The sequence below is a fragment of the Patagioenas fasciata genome, chromosome 2 (assembly GCF_037038585.1).
Source record: "Patagioenas fasciata isolate bPatFas1 chromosome 2, bPatFas1.hap1, whole genome shotgun sequence".
Classification (NCBI taxonomy): Eukaryota; Metazoa; Chordata; class Aves; order Columbiformes; family Columbidae; genus Patagioenas; species Patagioenas fasciata.
Window position 1 is genome coordinate 24,005,584 of NC_092521.1, and position 24,180 is coordinate 24,029,763.

The following is a 24,180-nucleotide window of genomic DNA, read 5'->3' on the forward strand; positions in this document are numbered from 1 at the left end:
TATAGCAAGTCCATTACAGCTGAAAGAAGCTTTAAAAATAATAATGTGTCTCCCACAGAACAAAATAATACATCAACTGTAAAATCTCTAAACCTAAAAAACCCCATGCCTATTGCAGCAAAGATTTCAAGATTTAAAAATACATGAACATATAAACAGAATACAGACTCCGATAAAATGGAAACTTCTGGAAAATCTCCCTAAGTCAAACCTGTAGGAAAACATTGTTTATATACTATATAAATACTCTATATATTTCACTGATGCTTATCAGCAATAATCACTACAAAATATACAGCTGCAAGGTGAAATTGTCGCTGATACACTCTATTTTTTTATATCTTACCTTCTCAATTTCATTCATTAAACACATTATTGTTACAATAGTCTGAAAACAAGTTATAATTTACAAATACAGCATGGTATTTTCCAAAACAAACAACATGGATCTAGCTTTGCTCCCACTGACTTCCATGCAAGTAGCATTAGGCCAGTATTAAGTACCTTAAATTTTCTGAAGACCAAAAATATGCATCCGTAAGTAATCAACACTAGTATTTTAGAGAACATAAAGATGTTAAGAATGCCGTATTTAAAGAGATTAAAATAAAAGTATTTTTCCATTTCTCTGAGTATTTGCAATTGTTTTTAGACCTGCCAGTATTGAGACAGCAATTAAATAAGGTTTTGTTGGTGTTAGGTCTCCTGGCCAGTGAGTGCCTGCACTGCAACTGCCTCATCTGCTTTTATTGCTCCCTTGATAGAATTCAGACTCTGTGGGAAGGGAAAGGAGTGGTCCAGTTCCAACCAGCAGCAAAACCACAGACAGGGATAAATCAGACCCAGGAAAATGGTGGGACACTGCTCCAATCTTTTCAGCCTCCCCCTTCCTTCTCCCCTCTGTCGCCCATAGAAAGCATGCCTTTCTCAGTCATCCTCCGCTTCCCTGCAGTATCACTTATTCTCAGTTGGTTAACTTTCCTGACATCCCAGTCCCTACAATCACCATTTCTGTGAGGTATTAAAGATAACTGCTGTCTTGCTGTCTCCAAACACCACCAGTTCCTCCCTATAGCTCAGATTTTCTATACCAGTCTCTGAAGAGTATGTGAGGAATACCATAATATATGAAGCTGACAAGCACCAGGCTACCCTGACATCCTCCACCCTGCTTCTGCACTTTTTGAAATGAAACTTACATCTTCGTAAGGTAGCTGGAAAAATATTCTGTCCTCAACTGCACTTTGGTGCAAGAAAATGCAATTGGGTTTTAGAATACTTGCTTGAATTTCATTAGTTAGGTTCTTGTGAAACACAGGCTCTCCAGATAAAAAGCCTTATGTCTACGATAGCTGTTATAGACAACAATCCAAACTTGGCCTCATTGAAAATAGTATGGCATAAGTGTATGCAGCTCATTATGCATTTTGACAGATAGAACTAGCTACTGCACAGAAGACAAAACAATAAAAAAAAATTATCTACCTACATTTCTTGTCTACAAGGCCTGCCAACTTACTTTGCCTGCTTTTGGGGCAGAGGAATAGCTGTATAGCTCTGTGCAGATGCCACTCAAGATGCACCCCTGCATCTACAACAGGGTTCTGTGCACTGTTGAACACACTAGGGAGCTTATTTATCTTCAAATAAAGACTATATTAAATGGACTATAACTGAGACACTCAGCAGACTGAAGCAGTTCAACACAGCAGCTGGAAACAGCAGAAGTGACCAGATTCTCTCATCTTCACATCTTACCTTCTTCAAATAAAGGAGATGCACAATTTAATGACAACACTACCTACAGTTAGGTGTAGTGATAGTGATCAAGTTAACAAAGTTAGCAAAAGGAAACAAGGAAAGTAAGTGATTAACTACTTCCAAAGGACAAACACCTTTCACTGGTGAGAAAGAATGAGGGAGAACATTGCTTAGCTAATTTTTCAATACAGATGTTTTTAAATTCTCAACAATCCTTACCTCAAAGAACGAGACAGCAAACATGTCATTATAAAGAAAACCTAGCTTGTGCTTTGATACTAGAAAACATGTTGAATAAGTTCACAGACGGCCACCAACCACAGAAGAGAATGTGTTATGGAGATACTGCCAACCATTATGTTCCAAATTATTTAATTTACATTGTCTAAAACAGTCTATGAGAAATGTGAGAATATAGTTCCTTCTACTATTTCTCACTGGTTGGCCAAGTGTGATTCTCCTACCTATTTCCTCTCCCACAGCCAACAGTACTACACAACCCACAGATATCAGGACTGTGCAGAGTCTCAGGAACAATGTTCTTAACTGCTTTACACATGGCAATCTGCAAAAGTTCATTATATAGCTTCAAAACACTTTATTTTTACTGATGGCCACCAAAAGATTAAAGAGGAAAAAAAATAATCAGGTAAAGTGATGACTACACTGATTTTAAATGGTGGTAGAGTGCTTAAGATCATTTTCCCTGTGGTTTAATAAATTGTTACTTTGTTTACATCATCTAGAATGCATTAACTTGGTCATCCTACTAGATGATTCACCTCACTCGAACTGGTAGCTTGACATAAAATCAGTCCTAAGAGTGAAGGGATAATAATTTTTTTTGAGGTTTGTTTGGTTTTAAACCTCAGACTTTAAATACAGGAAAGCAGTGGGTCAAGACAACCTTTGATGTTACATCCCACGACAACGAAAACATTTAGATGAATCCTCCACTGGCTATCCGTTCTTTTTCACCTTACAGTACCATTAACTTTTTTCAGGAAATCACAAGACCGATATCAAAGGTGGTCTTCAAGTATAAACATTGACTAACAAATTCATAAAAATGGTAGTACTCACAAACTCAAATGTAGCATTTTTGTAGCTACTGGTCTTACAGGAATCTAAGCTATGGCCTGACTTCCCAGGACAAAGATTCTAAATCTTTTTTCAACCACAGTAATTAAAAACATTTGCTTTTTTTTTCTGTTTTACTGTTAACTAAAACCTTTGTGCATACTACATACTGTTTTTAATCACCTCAATATACCTAATATTCTCAACTAGTTAATCAGAAATGGAATAAGATTTTCCTCATCTGCTGAGTCAAAGCTGTTACCCTCCTACTTGAACAAGCCTGTGAATCCTTTCCTGACAGCACAAAAATTAGTGTTCTAATTCTCATTTTCAATGTCTGACAGAGAACTTCCTGCAATCTCAAATATCTAGCCATGTACACGTTCTCCCCCCTCACTGTCTCCGTTAAACAAATGACGTGTCCCTCAGTACGGTTTTCTGTCTGTGCTGGCTCTGCTGACCCACCCTCCTCCTCCAGCCACAGACAGAACCCCTTGTGCTGAGAGCTCTGAATGGAGACGATGGACAGGAGCTCTGTTCCTCAGTCTTTCAGTCATATGAACTGTCTCTTCCTGCAAATGTTTTCTCCTGTTTGTACCTTTCTTTCCTCTGCCATATCTTTAACAATATCCTCAGAGCATGATCAATTTTTAATTTATTTTTCTTGCCTAAGGACAATGATACATTACTTTCAAAGAAGTTTTCAAATCTCAGTTGTAAAGTGCTATGTCAACTCTAAGTCACCTATTGCGAAAAAATCCAACAGAACTTTCCATTCTAACAAGATTGAAATTATGGTTTTAGCCTCAGACTGAAAAAGACTAAACACAAATTCTAACATTGTCCTTGGCTAATTCACCAAACTTCATTTAGATCAGGAGAAAACTTATTCAGCTAGTGCATAACATTTGTTGATAATAGAAGGAAAATTAAATAAATTATGAGCAACACTTTGCAAAGGGGTAGGATATGACACTGAACTTGGACCCATATTACCAAAATAATCCTGGTAAAACATGGATTAAAACAATTACTGAATCAGTTTCAAGTAATGCTCCAAGTACTACATATACTCCAAATACTGCTATTATACAGAGGGTCAAAAGAAAATTGTTATTTTTAAAGCTGGTGGTTTCTGGTTTTAATGAAAAAGAGATTTGATGTAAGCAGGTAAAAAAAAAGTAATCATATTGTTTTCACACCATTATTGCTTACCTTCAGTTCTGTATCCCTGGTAATGTTTTTCACAACTGAGATCAAACACGCATAGAAATACACCAAAACCAAACTATTCAAATAATCCAAAAACAGTTCAGTGAAACTAAAACTGTGGCTCAAACGCTTTTTAATGACAGCTACCTCTGTGTGTGAGTGATGAATTAATACAAACCACACATAGGGTTAAAGCAATCCTGGCCAAATGTTGAATATGTAATTGCATTCAGCATTCAAACTTCTGTGTATGTGTCTGTGTTCCAGAACTGTTCTACAAGGTGTCCCCAAAACTGCTGTGTTTATCCTGAGAATGAAGCCCAGTCTCTCAGAGTAGTCTCCCCATATTCTAATAGCTTTATGTTAAGAATGAAGCATTGTGTATGTATGATACACTATTGGTACTTACCTTACACATTTTTGGCTCTCTCCTGGAGCACAAACTAAGCCAACTCATTATTCCAACTAGTAAGCCAGATGGAGGCACTGAGAAAATCACAAGCACTAGGTCTGTTCAGTTGCACAGCCTCCTGTGACCACCCATCCTATTGTATCAGCTACCCGGTGACTCACAGCTAATGATACTCAAGAGTGGAAGTTTAACACTCTATTCATACTGATAAAAGCATCAGCCTTCTCTCCTCAGTATGGCAGAGAAGAAGAATTCCTTCCCATGCCTCCAAAATAATAGTTTACAGCCTTAGGCACAAACAGAGGTGAAGAATCAGGTACCAGATTACTCCAAGCAGCTACGCAATGCTGTATACTAAGGAAGCAGAAATACGTAAAACCAAGTGCCCAACCTTTCTTATCTTTGAAGCTGCATACCCAGTCCTCATGTGACTGACTTACAAAAGCACTCCTGAGACATGGGACAGCTGGGAGAGGGGAAGGAACAGAGCTCCAGGAGTAGTTCACACATGGAAGGTAACAGTGTCTGGATGGGCCTGGGGTGAGCTCACAGGTGGGTGAGCTGCAGTGTCAGTGCTGGAAGCCTGCACTGCCCAGAACCGCTCCTGCCTGCCAGTGCACTCCCAGCAGCTCCGCACTGACACAGGCACCGTGCTGATGGGCTTCAACACGACAGGCTGACTGCTGAAGCTACTCGGAATGACTCACAAGCAGCACAGGTACCACAGGTGCTTCCAAAACATCAGTTACTATTCTAATAATTTTGGACTTGAAAAAATGCCTTATGCTTCTTGACCTGAAAACATTAAGCAGAATTTTCTGGTAACAGTTCATTCACTTCAAAGAGAAACAATCCAGACAAATTATAAACATAGGAGCAATACACCAATTTCTTTTTTGTTTGTTTTTCCCCTCCTTCCTCTTGCTCCAACCAAACTGAGTAATGAAGTATTCCTCATCAGTTTATCAGGACAAAACTACTGTCCACAGGGACACTACTGGTCTTTCTGATCCTTCTGATTCTCACTTGACCCAGCAGCCCCACACCTTGTAAGTCAGAATTCACATGACATTTTTTTAAAGAAAGCCTACCTCTGTAGTGGTCCCAATGTCAGCAGATGGGCTGTACGTGCTGGTATCTGGTGGAGCTGTGCCAACACTACTTTTAACTGGAGAGCTAGGAGGAGCAGGTCCTGTCATGGTTTCAGTATAAATAGAAGACTGATATAGAATTCCTTTCCTCTGAATTTTATTCCAAACTTTACTTGTGATCTCAGCCAGTTCATACAGAAGCTGCACCTAAAAGAAATAGAAATGACTTCTTCATGATGAAGCTTTCCTTAATGAGGTGAAGGAAAATCAAAGTCCTCCACTGAGACTTAAAATGTAGCAGAACTGAACTTGTCACCATTTATAATATTCTGATAAGAAACTATATTGCAATTAAAACAATTAACATCAGTTACAGTATAGTGATATTGATAAAAATCATCTGTGCTTTGTTTAAACATATGGTAAGTACCTCATAAAAACTTAGCCAATAACATGGTCTTGTAAAACTTTTACTAATATCATTTTTTCTGATTAAACAAAGGTAATTTATGGTATATTTCACATGTATAGACACTGCCTACAGAAAAAGGCAAACATAAACCTTACGAAATATGAACAACGCTAAAATTATTCATTTAAATCACATTAAAATAATGACCCCATACAACAGATGAAGCTCTTCTATGTTTTAGGAAGAATATCCACTATCAAACTCAATGATCTCCTGGCATATGTCATTCCAATATTCAGAAACATACTGTTTAACTTGCACATTGTTTGATTCAGTTCTAAGATATTTACACAAGATTTTGTAAATAAGCATTAATCACAGAACTTGTATGACAACATACTGCAATATACTGTATAAAACAAGCTCAGAGAGAAACAATCTGCAAACAATCTATAAGCAGATCCACAGCTGGATACCATACCCAACTTGCCATTATAAAAAATGGCAATTCTCATATTTATAAGAACTTTAAGCCTGAGGACAGATCTAGTCTATGAAGCGGGCTTCTTATGTGGGTAGAACAGATGCAGAAAAACACTGTTGTCAATCTACATTTGATATAAAACAGTACTTGATTCTGTGCATAAGAGTGTGCGCTGAAGTCTCAAAGTACATGCTAGAGTCCTTTCTTAAGAGGTGAAATGCTGGAATTTTAGGAAAAACCTTCTTAATTCATCTTGGATTTTCTTTTGAAGTTTCAAGACTTACACTGAACAGGCCATATACTCTTGGCAGAATTTTTCCTTAAAGGACATAAACTTCACAGTACTTTTTTTTTCGTCTTCATCAACAGAGCACTCTACAGACAAACATTAACTCTGGCTGTGGCAAAAAATTCTTTCAGCTATGCTTCAAAATATTTTGTGTCTGTAGCACTCTGATAAGCACTTGTAGCCTTTAAATTATTAATAACAAATTTCTAAGTTTTCCCAAGTCTTTTCCATGTAACACAGGAAGATCAACTAATAACGTCCATCTCATTGATTGAGTAATGTAACATGAACTGGTGTCGACACTTTGCCAGCAAAAGAGTCTCTAGAAAAGTAATAGGATTTGGGCACATATCCAAATCATGCATGCTTGCAGCCTCCCTCCCTCAAAATATTTTTTAGTCAAGAAACCAAAGGATAATGTCAGCTATAGTTGTCTTAATGAAGTAGGGCTTCCAGAAATTTAATTAATCTACTGTTCATAAAGGTACAAAATAACACAAAAGAAGGACTGATGCAACTTCTGTCTTTACATAGGTGCTCAAAGACAAGGTAAAGAGTTTGCCATCAGCTAATCCAACACTGGAGAATTCCAGTCTCACTGGGGTTGCAACAGTCATAATCATGAAAGGTAAGAATTACTTATGTTATCAGGGAGATACCTCAAAATTGCTCATGCTAGATTCTTTCCAGACAGTCTGAAACACTGGCTATTTCAGACGGCAGTGGCCACCTCTCTGAATGTCACCAGCAACCAGACAGCCAAGTAGTATGACCCAAATACTCTGCCCTGCTCTGAAACCAGAGGCAAATCAACAAGTTCATCAAGAAAAATGGCACTCTTTGATTACAGGGAGATGATGTTTACGGAGATAGGTTAAAAAGTAGAAAATACCAAAAAAGCCTCAAAGCAAAACCTCATTAAAATAAAAAAGAAGGCATGTGACTATATGTAAATAAATTTTTAAAACTTCAGCTAAAGAGCTGAAGTTATGTCTTTGATTATTTTTAATACACTTAATTTTATTCCATTGGTTCTTAATCATTCAAATGGAAGGATTTCTACTTCTCTTGTTGGCTGTACTCCTTCAAGTGAGCAGTCCTAATCCTTTGAAAATCCATTTCTGATAATCTTAGAAGAGCTAATGTAAGTGTAAGGTCTCTCTCCTTTATAAGTATTTTTGAGCATAACAGTTAATACATAGTAATTATTTTTAGTACACTCTATTCAAGAAAACAAAAATGGTACGACAAAAATAGGAATAACTCTGCCAGCATTTGTTAAGAAAAGTTTCCCACTCTCACTGGTTTCATTCTCTTCCCAGCAAAACCACATACAACTCAATAAGACCCCACTGACTACTTGGAAAAATCTGTGAAGTTCAATACATGACAGAATTTTCTACTTCAAAAAATAACACATTGAAAGCTACAACAAAAGGCAATGTCCTGGCCATTTGGCACACCGGAACTATCTATTGACTTTAAAGAGATACAACCATCAGAACATGGTTTCACATTAAATCATAATAGTCATACAGTAAAATATTTCACCTTTGCTACCATTTAACAAATTCACTAAGTATCACCTACTTTAAGGCTGTCATCTACAGACAAAATACAGCCCGTCATTCTAAAGAATCAAATTTCATAGTTACTCTACTGTGAATTTATAGCTATCAAACACTGTTTATTTAACTGTATTTTCCATTTTCTGTTCTTGAGCATCTGGTTAAAGAAGACTGATGGAGTTTTTTATCCCTTTTGCATAAGTAAAGCAGAAAGGACAAGGCAGATGTAAGGGAGAAAGTACAGCTCAAGAACCTTCACTAAACTCAAATAATTGTTCTGCATCCTTTTTGTCATTACGCCACTTGAGTAAGTTAATAACATCACAGTGTACAAGGACATCATTTAAGACAACAATATTTGGTTTGATATTCCTCTAAACAAATTCATTTTAACACTTCACTATATTTGTAATATGATTGACATGGAGCCTACAACTTAATATTCTTAGTGCACTTCTTAGAGTTGCAAAATAAATTATTTGATCACATTTTGGTAGGAAAGCTTGAAAATGTGCTTTAGTTACTCCATTTTTCTTTTCAATTTGCAACTCAAATTTAGGTAAAGCTTCCACTTATAACAATGCCATTCCACTTATAAACTAATGCTATCGATGTATTGCATATTTTCAATACAAGTAACACATTTGGAGTTTTAAAACAATCGGAGCTGATCAGACAATTTGCTGCAATTTCACTGAGAGTTTACCAATGAAATGTATAATAGCAAACTATTTTGCTACACGAACATCTCAAAATAAGTGTCAATTCTCCAATTATCTGCAATATCATTATGATTTTTTTCTATGAAAATTAATAAGGCAGGTTTCCACAGGCTGTGAAATTATTGCATGTGAATTAATTAAACATTATGGAAATACCACAAAGTTTCAAAGTAAAGCTTTCAGAAGCCTTTAAATAGAAAATATAAAGCTGTCAGCAAAATCATAATTATGCCCTTTCCTATTTATACATTTATAACAGCTTTTACATCTCCAAACACACCTGTCATACAGCTTTACAAGTCTGGGTAGACTTTGTTGAGGCTGCTCAATTTCAAATCTTCTAGTGCGCAATGTCACTCTACCAAGCCTCTTCCTAGCAAGTGTGAGTCCATCCAGTGCAGATAACAACGGCATATAACAAATGGGTCAGGAATAACTTGGATGGAAGTTAATGAATGGGGAAGGAGGCCGCACATTGAGAGTTGGGTGGGGAATAACCTGATGAAATTAACAAGGGAAAGTCCTGCATCGGGGCAGGAACAACCCCAGGTTCCAGTATAGGTTGGGAAATGACATATTAGAGAGCAGGAAAAGGGACCTGGGGGTCCTGGTGGACAGCAGGATGACCATGAGCCAGCACTGTGCCCTTGTGGCCAGGAAGGCCAATGGCATCCTCAGGTGTATTACAAGGGGGGTGGTCAGTGGATCGAGAGAGGTCCTCCTTCCCCTCTACTCTGCCCTGGTGAGACCCCATCTGGAATATTGTGTCCAGTTCTGGGCCTCTCAGTTCAAGAAGGACAGGGAACTGCTGGAGAGGGTCTAACGTAGGGCAACAAAGATGACTGAGTGGAGCATCTCCCTTACGAGGAAAGGCTGAGGGAGCTGGCTCTTTAGTTTGGAGAAGAGGAGACTGAGGGGTGACCTTATTAATGTTTATAAATATATAAAGGGTGAGTGCCACGAGGATGGAGCCAGGCTCTTCTCAGTTGCAAACAATGATAGGACAAGGGGTAATGGGATCAAGCTGGAACACAAGAGGTTCCACTTACATTTGAGAAGAAACTTCTTCTCAGTGAGGGTGACAGAGCACTGGAACAGGCTGCCCAGGGAGGTTGTGGAGTCTCCTTCCCTGGAGACATTCAAAACCCGCCTGGACATGTTCCTGTGCGATGTTCCTGTGCGACCTCACCAGGCGTTCCTGCTCCAGCAGGGGGATTGGACTAGATGATCTTTTGAGGTCCCTTCCAATCCCAAACATACTGTGATACTGTCATAAAATGAATACATAGTTTGAAACACTTGTTTCACTCATAGAACATGGAATGAGGCAAGGGAAAAACTGCATGTGAGTGAGAAACATATTGTAATGAGTACACACAAGGGATAACATTAAAATTACACCTTAGCTTTAGTATTCCCAGACTTAGGCCACAGGTCCATAAATCTTTACAAACGTGCTCTCTGTCAGATCAAAATCATAATGTTTTGGGTTCTTTTCCTTTCTTTTTATTAAATGAAGCAATAAATAGTCCATCTTGTCCATGACATCCTCTGTAAAATCATACATATGGCTAAAACTTTGGAGCAGACAGCATATGAATGCAGAACCCTATTCAGACCTCAACAGATTTGCAATTCCCAAGGACAAAAGTGTTCTCTGCATGACCACTGGAAATGTTGCAACTGTCAGGAAAGCGTTATTCAAGCTGCAGTACAGATTAATCAAAATTTTGCATAGAAAACCTACTCAATTGGGAACTACAGCAACCTACAGGTCAGTAAAATACAGGGTGCACATTCTGGAAATCCAGCAACATCTTTGCCTTTTAATAAAGATAAATGAGGTGGTAATTTTTGTTTACATACATTCATATATTTTTTTTCCCCTTTACTATAGAGTACTATTGTTTGCCTAAGAAATACATTCAAAGAAATGCTATTTCTATGAAACTATGGTAAAAAATTACATTAAACCACTTCAAGATATGAATCCACAGTGATAGCAGAACAGAACCATAGCACTTAATGGTCCATCTGCAATTCATTTCACTCCATCAGCCAAAAGTTGCGTTTATATTGTAGCTATTACATTTTGAGAAGAGTTTAGATTACAAAACTTGAGAGAGCTTCAAAGCAAATCTTAATCTAAGCACCTTGATCTTGATGGCCTCGTTAAAAAAAAAAAAAAAAATTAAGATAGAAGAGACCCTCGTCAACAAAACACAGAACGATTGTACTTAAATTGAGTTATTTTTAATTTCCTTTCATAAATCAATTAAATGTACCAACCTGGGGGTTGGAGCATTTTATTTCAAGGGACTCAAGGTCGACATGGAGGCAGACGACAAATGAGTGCCTGGATTCTGGCCCCGAAGCAAGCAGTTTCTGGGAAGTAACAGCTAAAGTAGAAGTACAGCCCATTGGTTCCACTAAATTAAGTGTCATCTGTTGTCCAAGAAGAGTATAAACACTGAAATGATGCAGACTAATAGTCCATGGGAAAGCATCACCTAATGATTAAAAAAAAGGAAAAACAGTTACATAATTGCATAATAAGACCTAGGCTATTATTTTCTCAAAACTCAGCAAAGACCTTATCTAAACACCCTTAAAATGTCAGCAAGTGCAATCACAGCCATTAAACTGATCCCAAACTCTCACAAATATAAATTCAACAATCAATTCTATTCTATATGTTGAGATCTAAGCAATAGTAATACAATTTGGAGAACTTGGAGAAGAAAAAACATTAACCCCAAACAGCAAACATGTACAACATAATATTTGAAGAGCAGTCTTTTTGCTTTATATGATTTTCCTCAAACTGAAGAATATCCTGAAGCCAGTCCTCCACGAACTTCTCCCATGTAGGACCTTCCCACAGGCTGCAGTTCTTCAAGAACTGCTACAGCATGAGTTCCTTCCATGGGGTGTAGTCCTTCAGGAAAGGATGGGCATCCTCCCGCAGGGTCACAGATTCTGCCACAAACCCTGCTTCAAACTGGGCTCCTCTCCACCGGGGAACAGGTCTTGCTAGAAGCCTTCTCCAGCATGGGCCTCCCACAGGGTCACAGTCTCCTGCAGGACTCATCCACCTGCTCTGGTGTGGTGGGGTCCTCTATGAGCTACAGGCTGGATATCTTCTCCACCATGGGCCTTTGTGGGCTGCCTGTCTCACGAGAGTCTTCACCACAGGCCATAGGGGAACCTCTGCTCTGGCACCTGGAGCACCTTCTCCCCCTCTTTCTTCACTGACTTTGGCGTCTGCAGTGTGATTGCTCTCTCATATTCTCAGCCCTCTCTCCCAGCTGCTGTTGCACAGCAGTTTTTCCCCTTTCTTAAATATGTTTTATCAGAGGCAATACTACCATGACTGATGAGCTTGGGCTAGGCCAGTGGCTGGTCCATTTTAGAGCCAGCTGGAACTGCGGTAAGCTTCTGGTATCTTCTCACAGAAGCCACCCCTGCAGTCCTCCCCACCACTAAAACCTTGCCACGTGAACCCAGTACAATCCTACATTTGATAACTGGGTCCCAGAGAATGAATTTAGGCTCTGCAAGAGAGCCTAAACAACACTCAACAGAAGTGAGGAAAATGAGACAATGAAAGATACGCGGGTAATCCTCGTTCTGTGCAAAACAGATGCTTTTTGTCCTTTAGAAGTACAAGAGCATAACAATTATTTCAGGTTTGTTCTTTTGTCCTCTAAAGAAAGTCTTCAACATTCAATTTATCAGATTTTCTGCCGAGGAAGTTGGGTCTTTTTGTCCCCACTTGAATCCCAGAATGTTAGGGATTGGAAGGGACCTCAAAAGATCATCTAGTCCAATCCCCCGCCAGAGCAGGAACACCTGGATGAGGTTACACAAGAAGGTGTCCAGGTGGGTTCTGAATGTCTCCAGGGAAGGAGACTCCACAACCTCCCTGGGCAGCCTGTTTCAGTGCTCCATCACCCCCACCGTGAAGAAGTTTCTTCTCAAATTTAAATGGAACCTCTTATGTTCCAGTTTGTACCCACTGCCCCTTGTCCTATCTCGGTTGTCACCAAGAAGAGTCTGACTCCATCCTCCTGACACTCACCCTTTATATATTTACAAACATTAATAAGGTCACCCCTCAGTCTCCTCCAAGCTAAAGAGCCCCAGCTCCCTCAGCCTTTCCTCATAAGGGAGATGCTCCACTCCCTTAATCATCTTTGTTGCTCTGCACTGGACTCTATCCAGCAGTTCCCTGTCCTTCTGGAACTGAGGGGCCCAGAACTGGACACAATATTCCAGATATACAGAGAACCTGTGCCCAGTATGTGAATTTTCAACCCACCAAGAGAAACTGCCTGTCCCAATTCAAAGAAACATAAAAGTGCCTGGATGCAGCCTCAGATCCAAATACACCAGGTTGGTGAGCATCCACAAACTGCAGTTTGGGCTGAAACAGTCGTCGTCTTTGTACAGAGTGCATTCATTTGGAGGAAGAGACAGAGAAAAGCTCTCCTTCCTACATAAGACTTCAGATTATTATTTCATATGAAGTTTTATTTTTCAAGATTTGGGCCTGGAGTCCAAATCAACCTAATATCTCAGAAGCATGGGAGCCAATCTTGAGAATGAGAACAGAAGATGGAACACAAAATGAAACATACAATGGAATGGGCCGTTGGAGGCTCACAGGGCAATAAGAATTCAAACCAGTGTACTTAAACTATACACAGAGACTGTGTTTGCTGTCTGGTGTGGCCTACGGTCAACTCTGTCCTGTTGAGAAATCACATCACTAAGAAATAGCACAAATCAAGTGTTAACTGTGTTTTTTAAAGTAAATATTAGAAATTTATATGGTCAGGAGTATTTATCAGGAGAGTCTATATGTCTCATCCTAAGAAATAACTGAAAACTTCAGTAATTTATTTTGAAGCTATTGCATACTGAAGAACTCAGCTCAGTCAAAGTAACTTGAAAACATTTTGGAAAGGTTTCAGACTAGAAGTTTTAAAGTAGTTAGCAATCTGTATTTTTTCCAAGTTCAGTCACCCAAGAAACAAAAAATATTAACTGGAACAGATGGGAAAAATTGAAATGTGAAGTCAACTCAAATGACATGTTTCTAATTACTACACATGAACTTTGTTTTTCTCTGTGACCACCACAGTAAATTACCATCATTTGTATTTTTATCGATTAGAAAGAATATCCAAAGAAAATACTGAATGTTAATTCTACTATGCTGTACACATTCTCTACCTTAAAAAGAAAACATTGATGAAATTTTATCAATGTACAGAAACCACAGTATGATGAACAAACACTGTAGGAAAGACATGTCAAATTTACAACTCTAGAATTCCCCCTAATGTCATCAATTACCTCTTCTTCAGCTCCATACACACTACGTGACCATTCTAACATTAATCTGGAACTGCCCATCTGGATAAATCCTTGTTTAGTTGTTGTACCTATGTCTGATTCAGTCATTTTTAAAAAAGTTTTACCTGCATTCAATTGCAGATTGGTATTATGAAACTATTTAAATAATTAATGTGTCTAAACATCAAAAGCAACATTGTTTATAGGATTTATTTCAAAATTATTTATTTGTAGGAAGGAAGGAAAAACCAGTGCCACACTTGGCAGATATTTTGTCTACATGTAACTTACTCATTTGTGTATGCTATTTTTTTAACACCTAATTGTTGAGATTCTTTTATGCTGAAACATTTATCTGCTATTTGCAATAGTTTAGCAAGACTCTTTTCCTACAGTGCTTGAGTTATTTTTCCAATATATATAATTACAAATTTGGGCTATGTGCAAGCACTTTCTTTGGTAGTTATTTGATGCACCTTTTTTCTTTGCTAGAGTTAATGCTCATTATAAGCCTTTCCATTTTCATGACATACAATATTGATAAATACCCTTAACTACCAATAATTGCTATGTTTGCTCTCACCTTTATGTGACACTTCCCTTTATTTTAAAAATCAAATTGCAGAAGCGGCAGTTGTATGTAATGTCATGTATACCATGTTGACAGTAGTACAGAAGAAAAATTTTGTTTGTTTAAAATTAGTAATGGCAGGAGAGAGATCACAAAAGCTTTATCATGCATATGATCAGGGATCTATTCCCAGGCTTGCCAGAGGTATCCTTTGCAATCTTGAAAAAGCATCTTGAATACTCTGTCTTAATTTCCCTTTCTGTATCCATATTGCAAGGTCTTCACATGGATTTCTAACACACATTCTCATGTGACATGCAGTGTTTAAAAGAAAAAGATCTTGCAATCATTATATATTTGGTCACCGTTGCACTTCCTCCCTGTCACGCAACAGTGACACGTTTGTGTAGCTGCACATCCGAGGCATGCCCAGTCAAAAGCTCTAAGGGCTCTGCACAAGCCCAGAGCTCACTTTCAGCAGGTAAGATCTAGTTCCACAGACTGTAAATGTAACCACAAATGAACAGGCTTTTGTAACTTAAACCCAGCTACTAGAGAGCTCTAAGAGCTGAATACAACACTAACAAGGTGGTTGTGCAGACTTCGTTTCTATTCAGATACTGAAGAATGTCACTAAAATGTGAGAACTAATTTTATACAATCATTAACCATAACATATAAGTTAAATTCAATAATTACCATGTTTTGCAGATGGCGACATTGAATGTAAACTCAAACAGCACACTATTTGAAAGACAAATATTAATCTTAAAATTGACAGAATTTTTATTCACTTATTATATTGCAGTTGAGCATTTTTAAGAATCTAATCCAAGATCATAAGTTCTAAGAATGACAACATACTGCTGCTCTACTTTAAACCATTTAATTGTCTTTTTTGAACGTTGAAACCTATATGCTTCTATTACGCTGTAGTAGTTTTTGACCAATGCATTTCATTTGAGCAACCTGGTCTAACAGAAGGTGTTCTTGCCCATGGCACGGAGGTTAGAACTAAATGATATTTAGGGTCTCTTCCAAACCAAACCTTTTTATGATTCTATGATTGCAATTAATTCACGAACTAGGATTAGAAGCCCTCATTTTCTATTTCCCTACAAGATACCTGACAACTTACTGAGTTTAAACATACTATGCAAAAATCTGTGAGGTTATATAATTAGTCACTGTTCACAAACTAAAGCCATCTCTCAGATTTAAATGTTTGGAACACGCTGTTTTACACGATTGTCAGTATACTGCTGTCCATATGAGAATGTGAATATGATATCTAGCAATATCAACAACAATTTTGAATACTAGTTTCTAAAATTTATTTTATTTTGTCTTACATAAGTATCTGTATATTACTGTATCTGACCTAACCAAACATTTTTACAGAGGTGGATTCCTAAAAAGTTACTGGCATTAACCTAAAGAGGAACATCTTACATGTGCCACCATAGGATTATTAGGGAGAGGGGAAAGAAAAAAAACCAAAACATATTGAAGCAGGGAGAACAGACTAAAAAATAGACTAACTAGTTGTGCTGGTTTTGGCTGGGATAGAGTTAATTTTCTTCACAGTAGCTAATATGGAACCATGTTTTGGAATCTGTGCTGGAAACAGTGTTGATAACAGAGGGATGTTTTAGTTACTGCTGAGCAGGGCTTGCACAGAGTCAAGGCCTTTTCTGCTCCTCACCCCACCAGCAAGCAGGCTGGTGCAGGGTGGGCACAAGGAGTTGAGAGAGGGCACAGCTGGGACAGCCAACCCCAACTGACTAAAGGGATATTCCGCACCATATGACGTTCTGCTCAGTATATAAAGCTGGCGAAGAAAGCAGAAGAGGGAGGATATTTGGAGTGATGGTGTTTGTCTTCCCAAGTAACCGCTGTATGTGATGGAGCCCAGTTTTCCTGGGGATGGCTGAACACCTTCCTGCCCGTGGGAAGTGGTGAATGAATCCCTTGTTTTCCTTTTCTTGCATGTGCAGCTTTTGCTTTACTTATTAAACTGTCTTTATCTCAACTCACAAGTTTTCTCACTTCTACTCTTGGATTCTGTCCCCCATCTCACCAGAGGGGAGTGAGCAGGAGGCTGCGTGGTGCTTAGTTGCTGGCCGGGGTTTAAACCAAGACACTGTTTTAAAAATGAGTGGAAGTCAGGAAAAGATTCTAAATGAAAATAATAAAAATATAAACTTCTAAACATAGGAAGATTTCATAGATGCCCAAAATGTTCTCGTTATTACTCCAAAACTTATCTAAAGCAAAATTTTAGTTCCCTTCATGTCTTCAATTTATTTCTATATTGTAACAGATAGATGAATTGTCAAGTACTTGAAGTTGGATGCATAAAAGCATGCAAAGAGTCATAAGTCACCCTAAGCAGGTCTCTCAAAAATTTGGTTCTGCTCCAGCTGAGTTCCTAACTATTTTATTTCTTGTTTGCAACTACTTTGCTTAAAGGGCAGCTACAAATAGAACACAAACCCCCTGTTTACAAGTAGAAAAAACTGAGAAGTCAAGGAGCACGGGGTACAAGTTGTACCAGAAGAGGTTTCATCTTGATATAAGAAAGAAATTTTTTATGATAAGAACAATCATTCACTGAAAAAAAACTCACCAGGGATGTGGAGGTTTTCAAGACATGACTGGACAGGGTGCTCCATAGTCTCATCGAGGCTCCATTTGCCATGGATGTTTGGACCTGATGATCATTCCAAGTCCATTCCAACCTCTGCTGCGCAATGACTCTGTGATTCTATTTTAATTACCCTCAGTGAATACTACCTCACAGTTCTATCATCTGATTGATTTGAACTATCAAGACAATACTTAATGTAATTTAATACCTTTTTATGAACTTTAGTTGTATTTGTTATGCAACAAGTTCAACAGAATATCTCCTTCTTTACATAGATAAAACTATTTCTGTTCCTAAGTTACTTAGCATGACTGAGCTAAGTTATATTTCTGAATTGTTGTACTTAATATGTTCTTCTAAGCATTCCTAAAAACTACAATTACCTCAGAAAATAAATATATCAGAACTCTGGAAAAAATGGAAAGACCTGATTGTGGGATATTGTATAAGCTATTTTTACAGTATGTTGACATCTTGAGGTCAACAAGTCTCTGTGAGCAGGCTGCAGTATCCCCAAATGACAATATCGCTATGTTCCCTTTTCCTCCTCTTTATTTTTTCATGGAATAGGAAAAATACACGAATGAGCACACAGCTTTCTTACAAGTAACATTGCATCCTTGTAAACAAGCCTTTTACTTATATCTTCTTTATAAAATAATTATTTATTCAAAACATAGTGTCATGTTACCATTTCTCTGAAATTGTATTCAACCTTACTTTTCCTCAAAACTATGTCCCTGAAGTCTTGTTCAAATACAGAGCACAAATTAAGAGACCCTCCCAATAAAAGCCCGTCAAAATTATTTACCTCTACATGGGAAGAAACAAAGAAGGTGACTTAAAGGCTTTGAGAAAACTTTTTAATAGTCTGTTTAAGGGGGCGTTTTGGTCTGGGAGAAGGCAACAGCTCCATCAGAGAATCAAAACTATCAAGATTGTGAGAACTTCTGTTTGGCTTTATTCCCAGAGCACAAAGCCACACACAAATAAATTCCTTAACATAGGCTTTATCCCAACCAGAGGGATTCTTTTCTCTCACTAGGATCTTTCCTTGAAATCTGGGTTTGACAAAATTCAAATGACTCCTTATTTTCATAAATGGTTTAAATTACATCATTGGTTTAAAACAAACAAAAGACCGTGGTTAAATTTATTTATCTTTTATCTGTCACTATGATTAGCAAATTAGATCATTCCTACTTAAAGTTATTGAGATAAACACATAAACCTCTTTTTGTTTTTTCCCCCCTTTTCATTTGGCAGCATCTCTAATATGACTTTCAGTATTAAAAACTACGATTTTCTTTTTGTTGCTGTGAGTTAAGCTAAACTACAGGAAGGAGGAGAAGGGCAGAACAAAGGGAGAGGGAAAACACTTATAATTACAAATAAATTTCAGATGGCAGGATCGGGAGTAGCTCTTGAATGTGTTTTTGAATTAATTTTTCATAGCACACCCATCATAATTATTTATGGTTCAGCAACAGGCATGCAGAAAACACAATCATTTTCCCAGAAAATGCTGTCGCAAAAGCAACGGAACAATTTCTGCATCTCCCACTTCACTTCAGGATCAGTGCACAAGCCAGCAACAGTTCTTTCGAAATAATATAGCCCAATAGTACAATAACGAACAAACTCTACATGGACATACTGGTTTTGGATGGGACAGACTTCATTTTCATCACAGTAGCTGGTATGGTGCTATGTTCTGGATTTGTGATGAAAATAGTGTTGACAACATGGGGATGGTTTAGTTATTGCTGAGCAGGGCTTGCACAGCATTATGGTGTTCTCTGCTCCTCACCCCCTCCCACCAACGAGAAGGCTGGGGGTGCACAAACGGCTGGGAGGGGGCACAGCTGGGACAGCTGACCCCAACTGACCACAGGGATATTCCTCACCATACCACATCATGCCCAGCACATCTAACTGGGGGAAGAAAAAGGAAGGGGCGGACATTGGGAGTTATGCCATTTGTCTTCCCAAGTACCCGTGACATGTGATGGAGCCCGGCTTTCCTGGAAATAGCCGAACACCTGCCTGCTGACTGGAAGTAGTTAATTAATTCCTTATTTTGCTTTGCTTGCATATACAGATTTCGCTTTAGCAATGAAACTGTCTTTACCTCAACCCATGAGTTTTCTCACTTTTACCCTTCCAATTCTCTCCTCATCCAGCTAAGGAGGAATGAGTGAGTGGCTGTGTGGGCTGAGCTGCTGGCGGGGCTTACACCACAACAACTGGCATTACCATGACATTTTAAACTTGATCGTGAAGTTAGATCTCATGGATGCCATTAAAGTAAACCCAAACCCCAAGACTGAAGACTGTTAAGGACACATGCTTCACCTGTTTCCAATACACAATTTTTCATATGAATATCTGTCGAACAATATTTTTACATCAGTATTCCTTCAGAATACTGCTGCAAAACCATCTATCATTTACTTTGATAAGTTTTAAGGGCTCTATTTTTTACAAAATAATATTGAACATAAGCAGGTTGTTTCCACTTGCTAGGTCCTTGACAGCTTATCCCCTCCTTCCATTTCTCAATTAGCTGCAGAATGCTAATTCTTTCCTCAGATTGGTCTACAACCCATCTAACAAATATTAGCTATTAAAATAAGAACTACCATGCTCTTTTTCTTCCTTAAGCTACGCATTAAAGCATGGCCCTATAAACACTCATATAAACCTCAATTTTTTTCCTCCAAATCTCTACAAAGACACTGCTACAATCCCCATAGACATAAAACAGAGCACAATTGTTGCCTGTCATGAGGACCAATAAAGTCTCATTCTTTCCTTCTGATAGTCTGCTATATTTATGAATTTATTTTCTCATCTTACATTGAATCCTGGGGAGCCAACTCCAGTGACCGACCACTCTCTCCGTGAAGAACTTTTTCCTAATGTCCAGTCTGAACGTCAGGTCCAAGACTTTTTTGGTTGGTATGAGAAGTTTTTCCAAACCTGTCTCCATTCTGCCTTAGAATTCACATCTCACTGCCCCCCTCCTGTTGTGTGAAACCAATTGTTTGTGGCTACACAGTAACTCAAATGACAAAACCAATGAAGGTAAAAATGGCACTTCTGAATTCCTTTGGCTTCACCAAACATACAAAACATATCACAGAACTAGCTCTTTGATAATGATTTTCACTTTGATCTCCGTGGGCCAAATCATTAGTATTTCTAGCCATCAATAATACGTAACATACTGCTAAAAAAGCAGTACAAAATCAGAAGTTTGCAAAATAAAATGAAGATAATTTTCATAACAGTTAAAAATGGAAATTAAAGAGTAAGCTTTTTTTTGAATTTATCACACTACCTTCTTCCAAGATGGGTCTCAGCACAACAAATGGGATTTCCTGCAACGGCTCCATGTGTTTGTGCCCAGCACTCATAATCTTTATCTGGGGCAAGCAGACGACAAGTGTGCCGGGCATACCAGCCTGCCCATGGTACCAGCTCCGCACAGTCCCAGGAATGTCACCCGACACGATAGTACTTGGGGAAGGCAGGCTGTCATTCGGAAGGAATACACAACAAGATTGCACTTCAAGCTGAAAAAAACAAAGACAAGAAAGATTTCTCAGAAACGGATTACCATTTTTTCTCCCGATGTGGAGTATTCATCTTGGTACAAAATACCATGTAACTCATCTATCATAGCTGACTGAAAGTCATCTTAGCTTTTAATTTAATTAAGAGGAAAAAATAACACAAAATATTGGAAAATAATATATTCTTTCAAATTATGATTATGGTAGGGGAGGGAAGAAAAAGCGTGATTTTGGTCTGTAAATTTGATCATATAGACCAAACATACATTTATCTACATTTCAACGGTTTTCTACAAGAAGCGCAATTGAGTCAGAAAATGCTCTCACAATAAAGCTGAGAAAGCTCTCTTCTTGGAGTTCATTAGCTTTTGTTAGCAATAGCTAAGCCTCTAGAACTAACCAACATTTTATATGCTGTTACTTTCTGGAAAGACCTAGTTGAGGAAGAAGTCTATCTTTACTTTGTAGTTGACACTAATGACCATGTACAAAAAGTGTAATAATCAGATTAACTAGGAAAAAAATAAACTTTAGTGGAAAGGTGCCTATGAAATAAATGGATCAGTACATACATGCACAAAGAGAAACTAAGAAAGCTCACAGTTTACACAGCCTTTGTCCTGCTTTCCTTGCAAATCAGAAGTTCTGCATGTGGTTTCGTATGAAATAACAGGGTTTTTTTTCAAGCTGTGCTGTCACCTGAAACGTTTTTGACCATACTACCATCTCCTTATGAGCTTCTAGCAAGGCTGAGTGAACCCAAGCTAAGAACTGAACTCACCATGACTTGTTCACTTGGAGGCAGCATAAGCTGCAGACCATTAGTCTTGCTTGGCTCCTACAAGTAATATTCTGCACCTGGATATCAAATAGCCCTAACAGGCTGCACACTTGAACGCTTTGTTAAGTGCTACAAACTATGATTCAGTTCATTTCTTCATGTTGTTTGGAAAAGTCTAGTGTACAAAATGTTGGACACAAGATGTTATTTGTAGCAGTAAAAAAAGAACATTTGTTTGCTGTAAACTTACGTAACAGAGTGTCTCAATTTGACATCATTAAAGACATGACAGCTTAAAACTGACAAGGTTTGTTCTTCATGCCCTCCCCTGAAGGCCAGTAGTCCCTCAAGACCACAATAGTGATTTGCAATAGAACTGGAAATCCTCAGCACCGTAAGTACTTTGCCAGCCTAGTGTGAACACATACTCATTTTTATTTCAGCATTTTTTGTGCCCTTTTGCTTAGGCAAACTGACAAGAATTCACTGCAGAAAAATATAAGTAGAATTTTGCAAAAATAAATACATTGTTACATGAAGTCTCTGTTTGTTTCTAGTTTCAGAACTGTTTGAGTTGTACAATTAAGTTAATTACATCTTTGATAAGTAGTTTATTGATACAAGGTTGCAGAGTGTACTTTATTTATACTGGATGAAAAGCAACGGTGTATTGTTACAGATGTAATAGATTTGGATTTTTTTTTTTTTTTTCAATCTGGTAAATTAGTCATTGTGTCAATTTGGAAAGATTGTTACAGTGACACATTAGACCGTTTTCTGGTCTATTAGTAAGAGGTTGCAGGTCAAGCTATTTTGGGATAATGATAAATGGATGACAAAAGAACTTATAATCAGTATAACTTCTGTTTTATCAGTGCATTTGCTGAGTAAACAGTTTATAACAAATCATCCATTCTTCATATATATATATATATATGATGATTAACATTAAATGCTGTCTGGTTATACAAACCATGTGGTAATAATAATCCAAAAATTCCACCAACTTGGAGAGATACTATAGTTTATCACATTACCAGCAGCAGGATCTACAGGAGATGTGTTATGAAGAGCTCTTGAGAAGACATGTCAATGCCCAGTAGAGTTTTTACACTTAATTTACAGTTCAGTACAGCTCTGTACTGAAGACAAGTTATTCAGATAATTTTTGGTTTATTTTACTTTGTTGTATCAGGAATATTGAAGTGAAATTGCAACAGTTTCATTCCTTCAGAGGCCTGAGGGAAACTCTTTTTCATGTGGGCATTACTTTGCCATTCATTTTCAAACGAATGGGAGCTGGACCATGAATTTTGGTGGGGTTTACACGATGGCATCAGGCCCTCCAGGTGTAATAGTGCAGGTTTGCTTACAGATACGGTTTGCTTATTTGCGTTTCATTTCAAGCTTTATATGAATAAATGAATTTTGCAAAACATCATTGCAGGATTTCAAAGACCCACACAACAAACATAAGGCAAAATCCCACATTTTTGGGCAAATCATGCAATAATAATAATTAGATAAGAAATTGACAACTTGGATGCACAAGGGCCCAATAAGTACATAACTGAATTGCATCTGTTGAACTTTTCAGCGGTAGATTCTACTTACACACATCCATCAACTTCAATGGAATCTGCATGCATTTGTTTGACAGAATCTGGAGATCTGTCTAATAACAAGTTCCAGTGAAGAAATGGAAGAGTACACCTAAAATGATGGCATTATATATTGGACAAAAGCGAGAATGTGTGCTACAGATTGCTTCACCAATCAGAAGGTGCTTAAAATATATGTAATCCAAATATCTTAATATTAAACTACATCAATAGTATATATTAAAGCTATCATATAAATCTTATTACACTTTTTAAATAAGTGTTAAACTGTGCATCTAAAATTGTGAATTTAATGTAAAATGTGACTGATTTATGTAACTGAATATAAATCTGCAGCAGTAAATCTTGCATTAATGTAAGGATCCGACAATCCAAGGGAAAGAAAATGAAGTAATCTGCCAGTAAGAAGTCCTCAAGCTGGGGGTCAGATCCTGTTCATGGAAACCATCTGGTTGGGACCCTCCAAGCCACACCAAACACAAATGATCTTTTAAAAAAATATCCTATTCATTAATGTTTCGCAGCTGCACTGAGTGTTACTTCATTTTTCCATGGCAACATCCTTTCTGTTTCAAGGATCTTATTT

The 24,180-nt window shown here is 37.9% G+C and overlaps 1 protein-coding gene across 10 annotated transcripts in view; it reads right to left on the reverse strand.

Annotated features, from left to right (window-relative positions):
- The window catches only part of VPS13B (vacuolar protein sorting 13 homolog B), a 449,354-nt gene that overhangs the window by 202,452 nt on the left and 222,722 nt on the right, over window positions 1–24,180 (reverse strand). For all 10 annotated transcript variants that reach the window (XR_011737362.1, XM_065830344.2, XM_065830342.2 and 7 more), the window contains 3 exons: window positions 20,957–21,191; window positions 11,321–11,541; window positions 5,557–5,763 (listed from right to left, as the gene is read on the reverse strand). Coding sequence is in view for 9 of the 10 variants with exons in the window: in XM_065830344.2 (XP_065686416.1) it covers window positions 5,557–5,763; window positions 11,321–11,541; window positions 20,957–21,191 (663 nt within the window). In the remaining variant the exon portion in view is untranslated. The remainder of the gene's footprint in view (window positions 1–5,556; window positions 5,764–11,320; window positions 11,542–20,956; window positions 21,192–24,180) is intronic.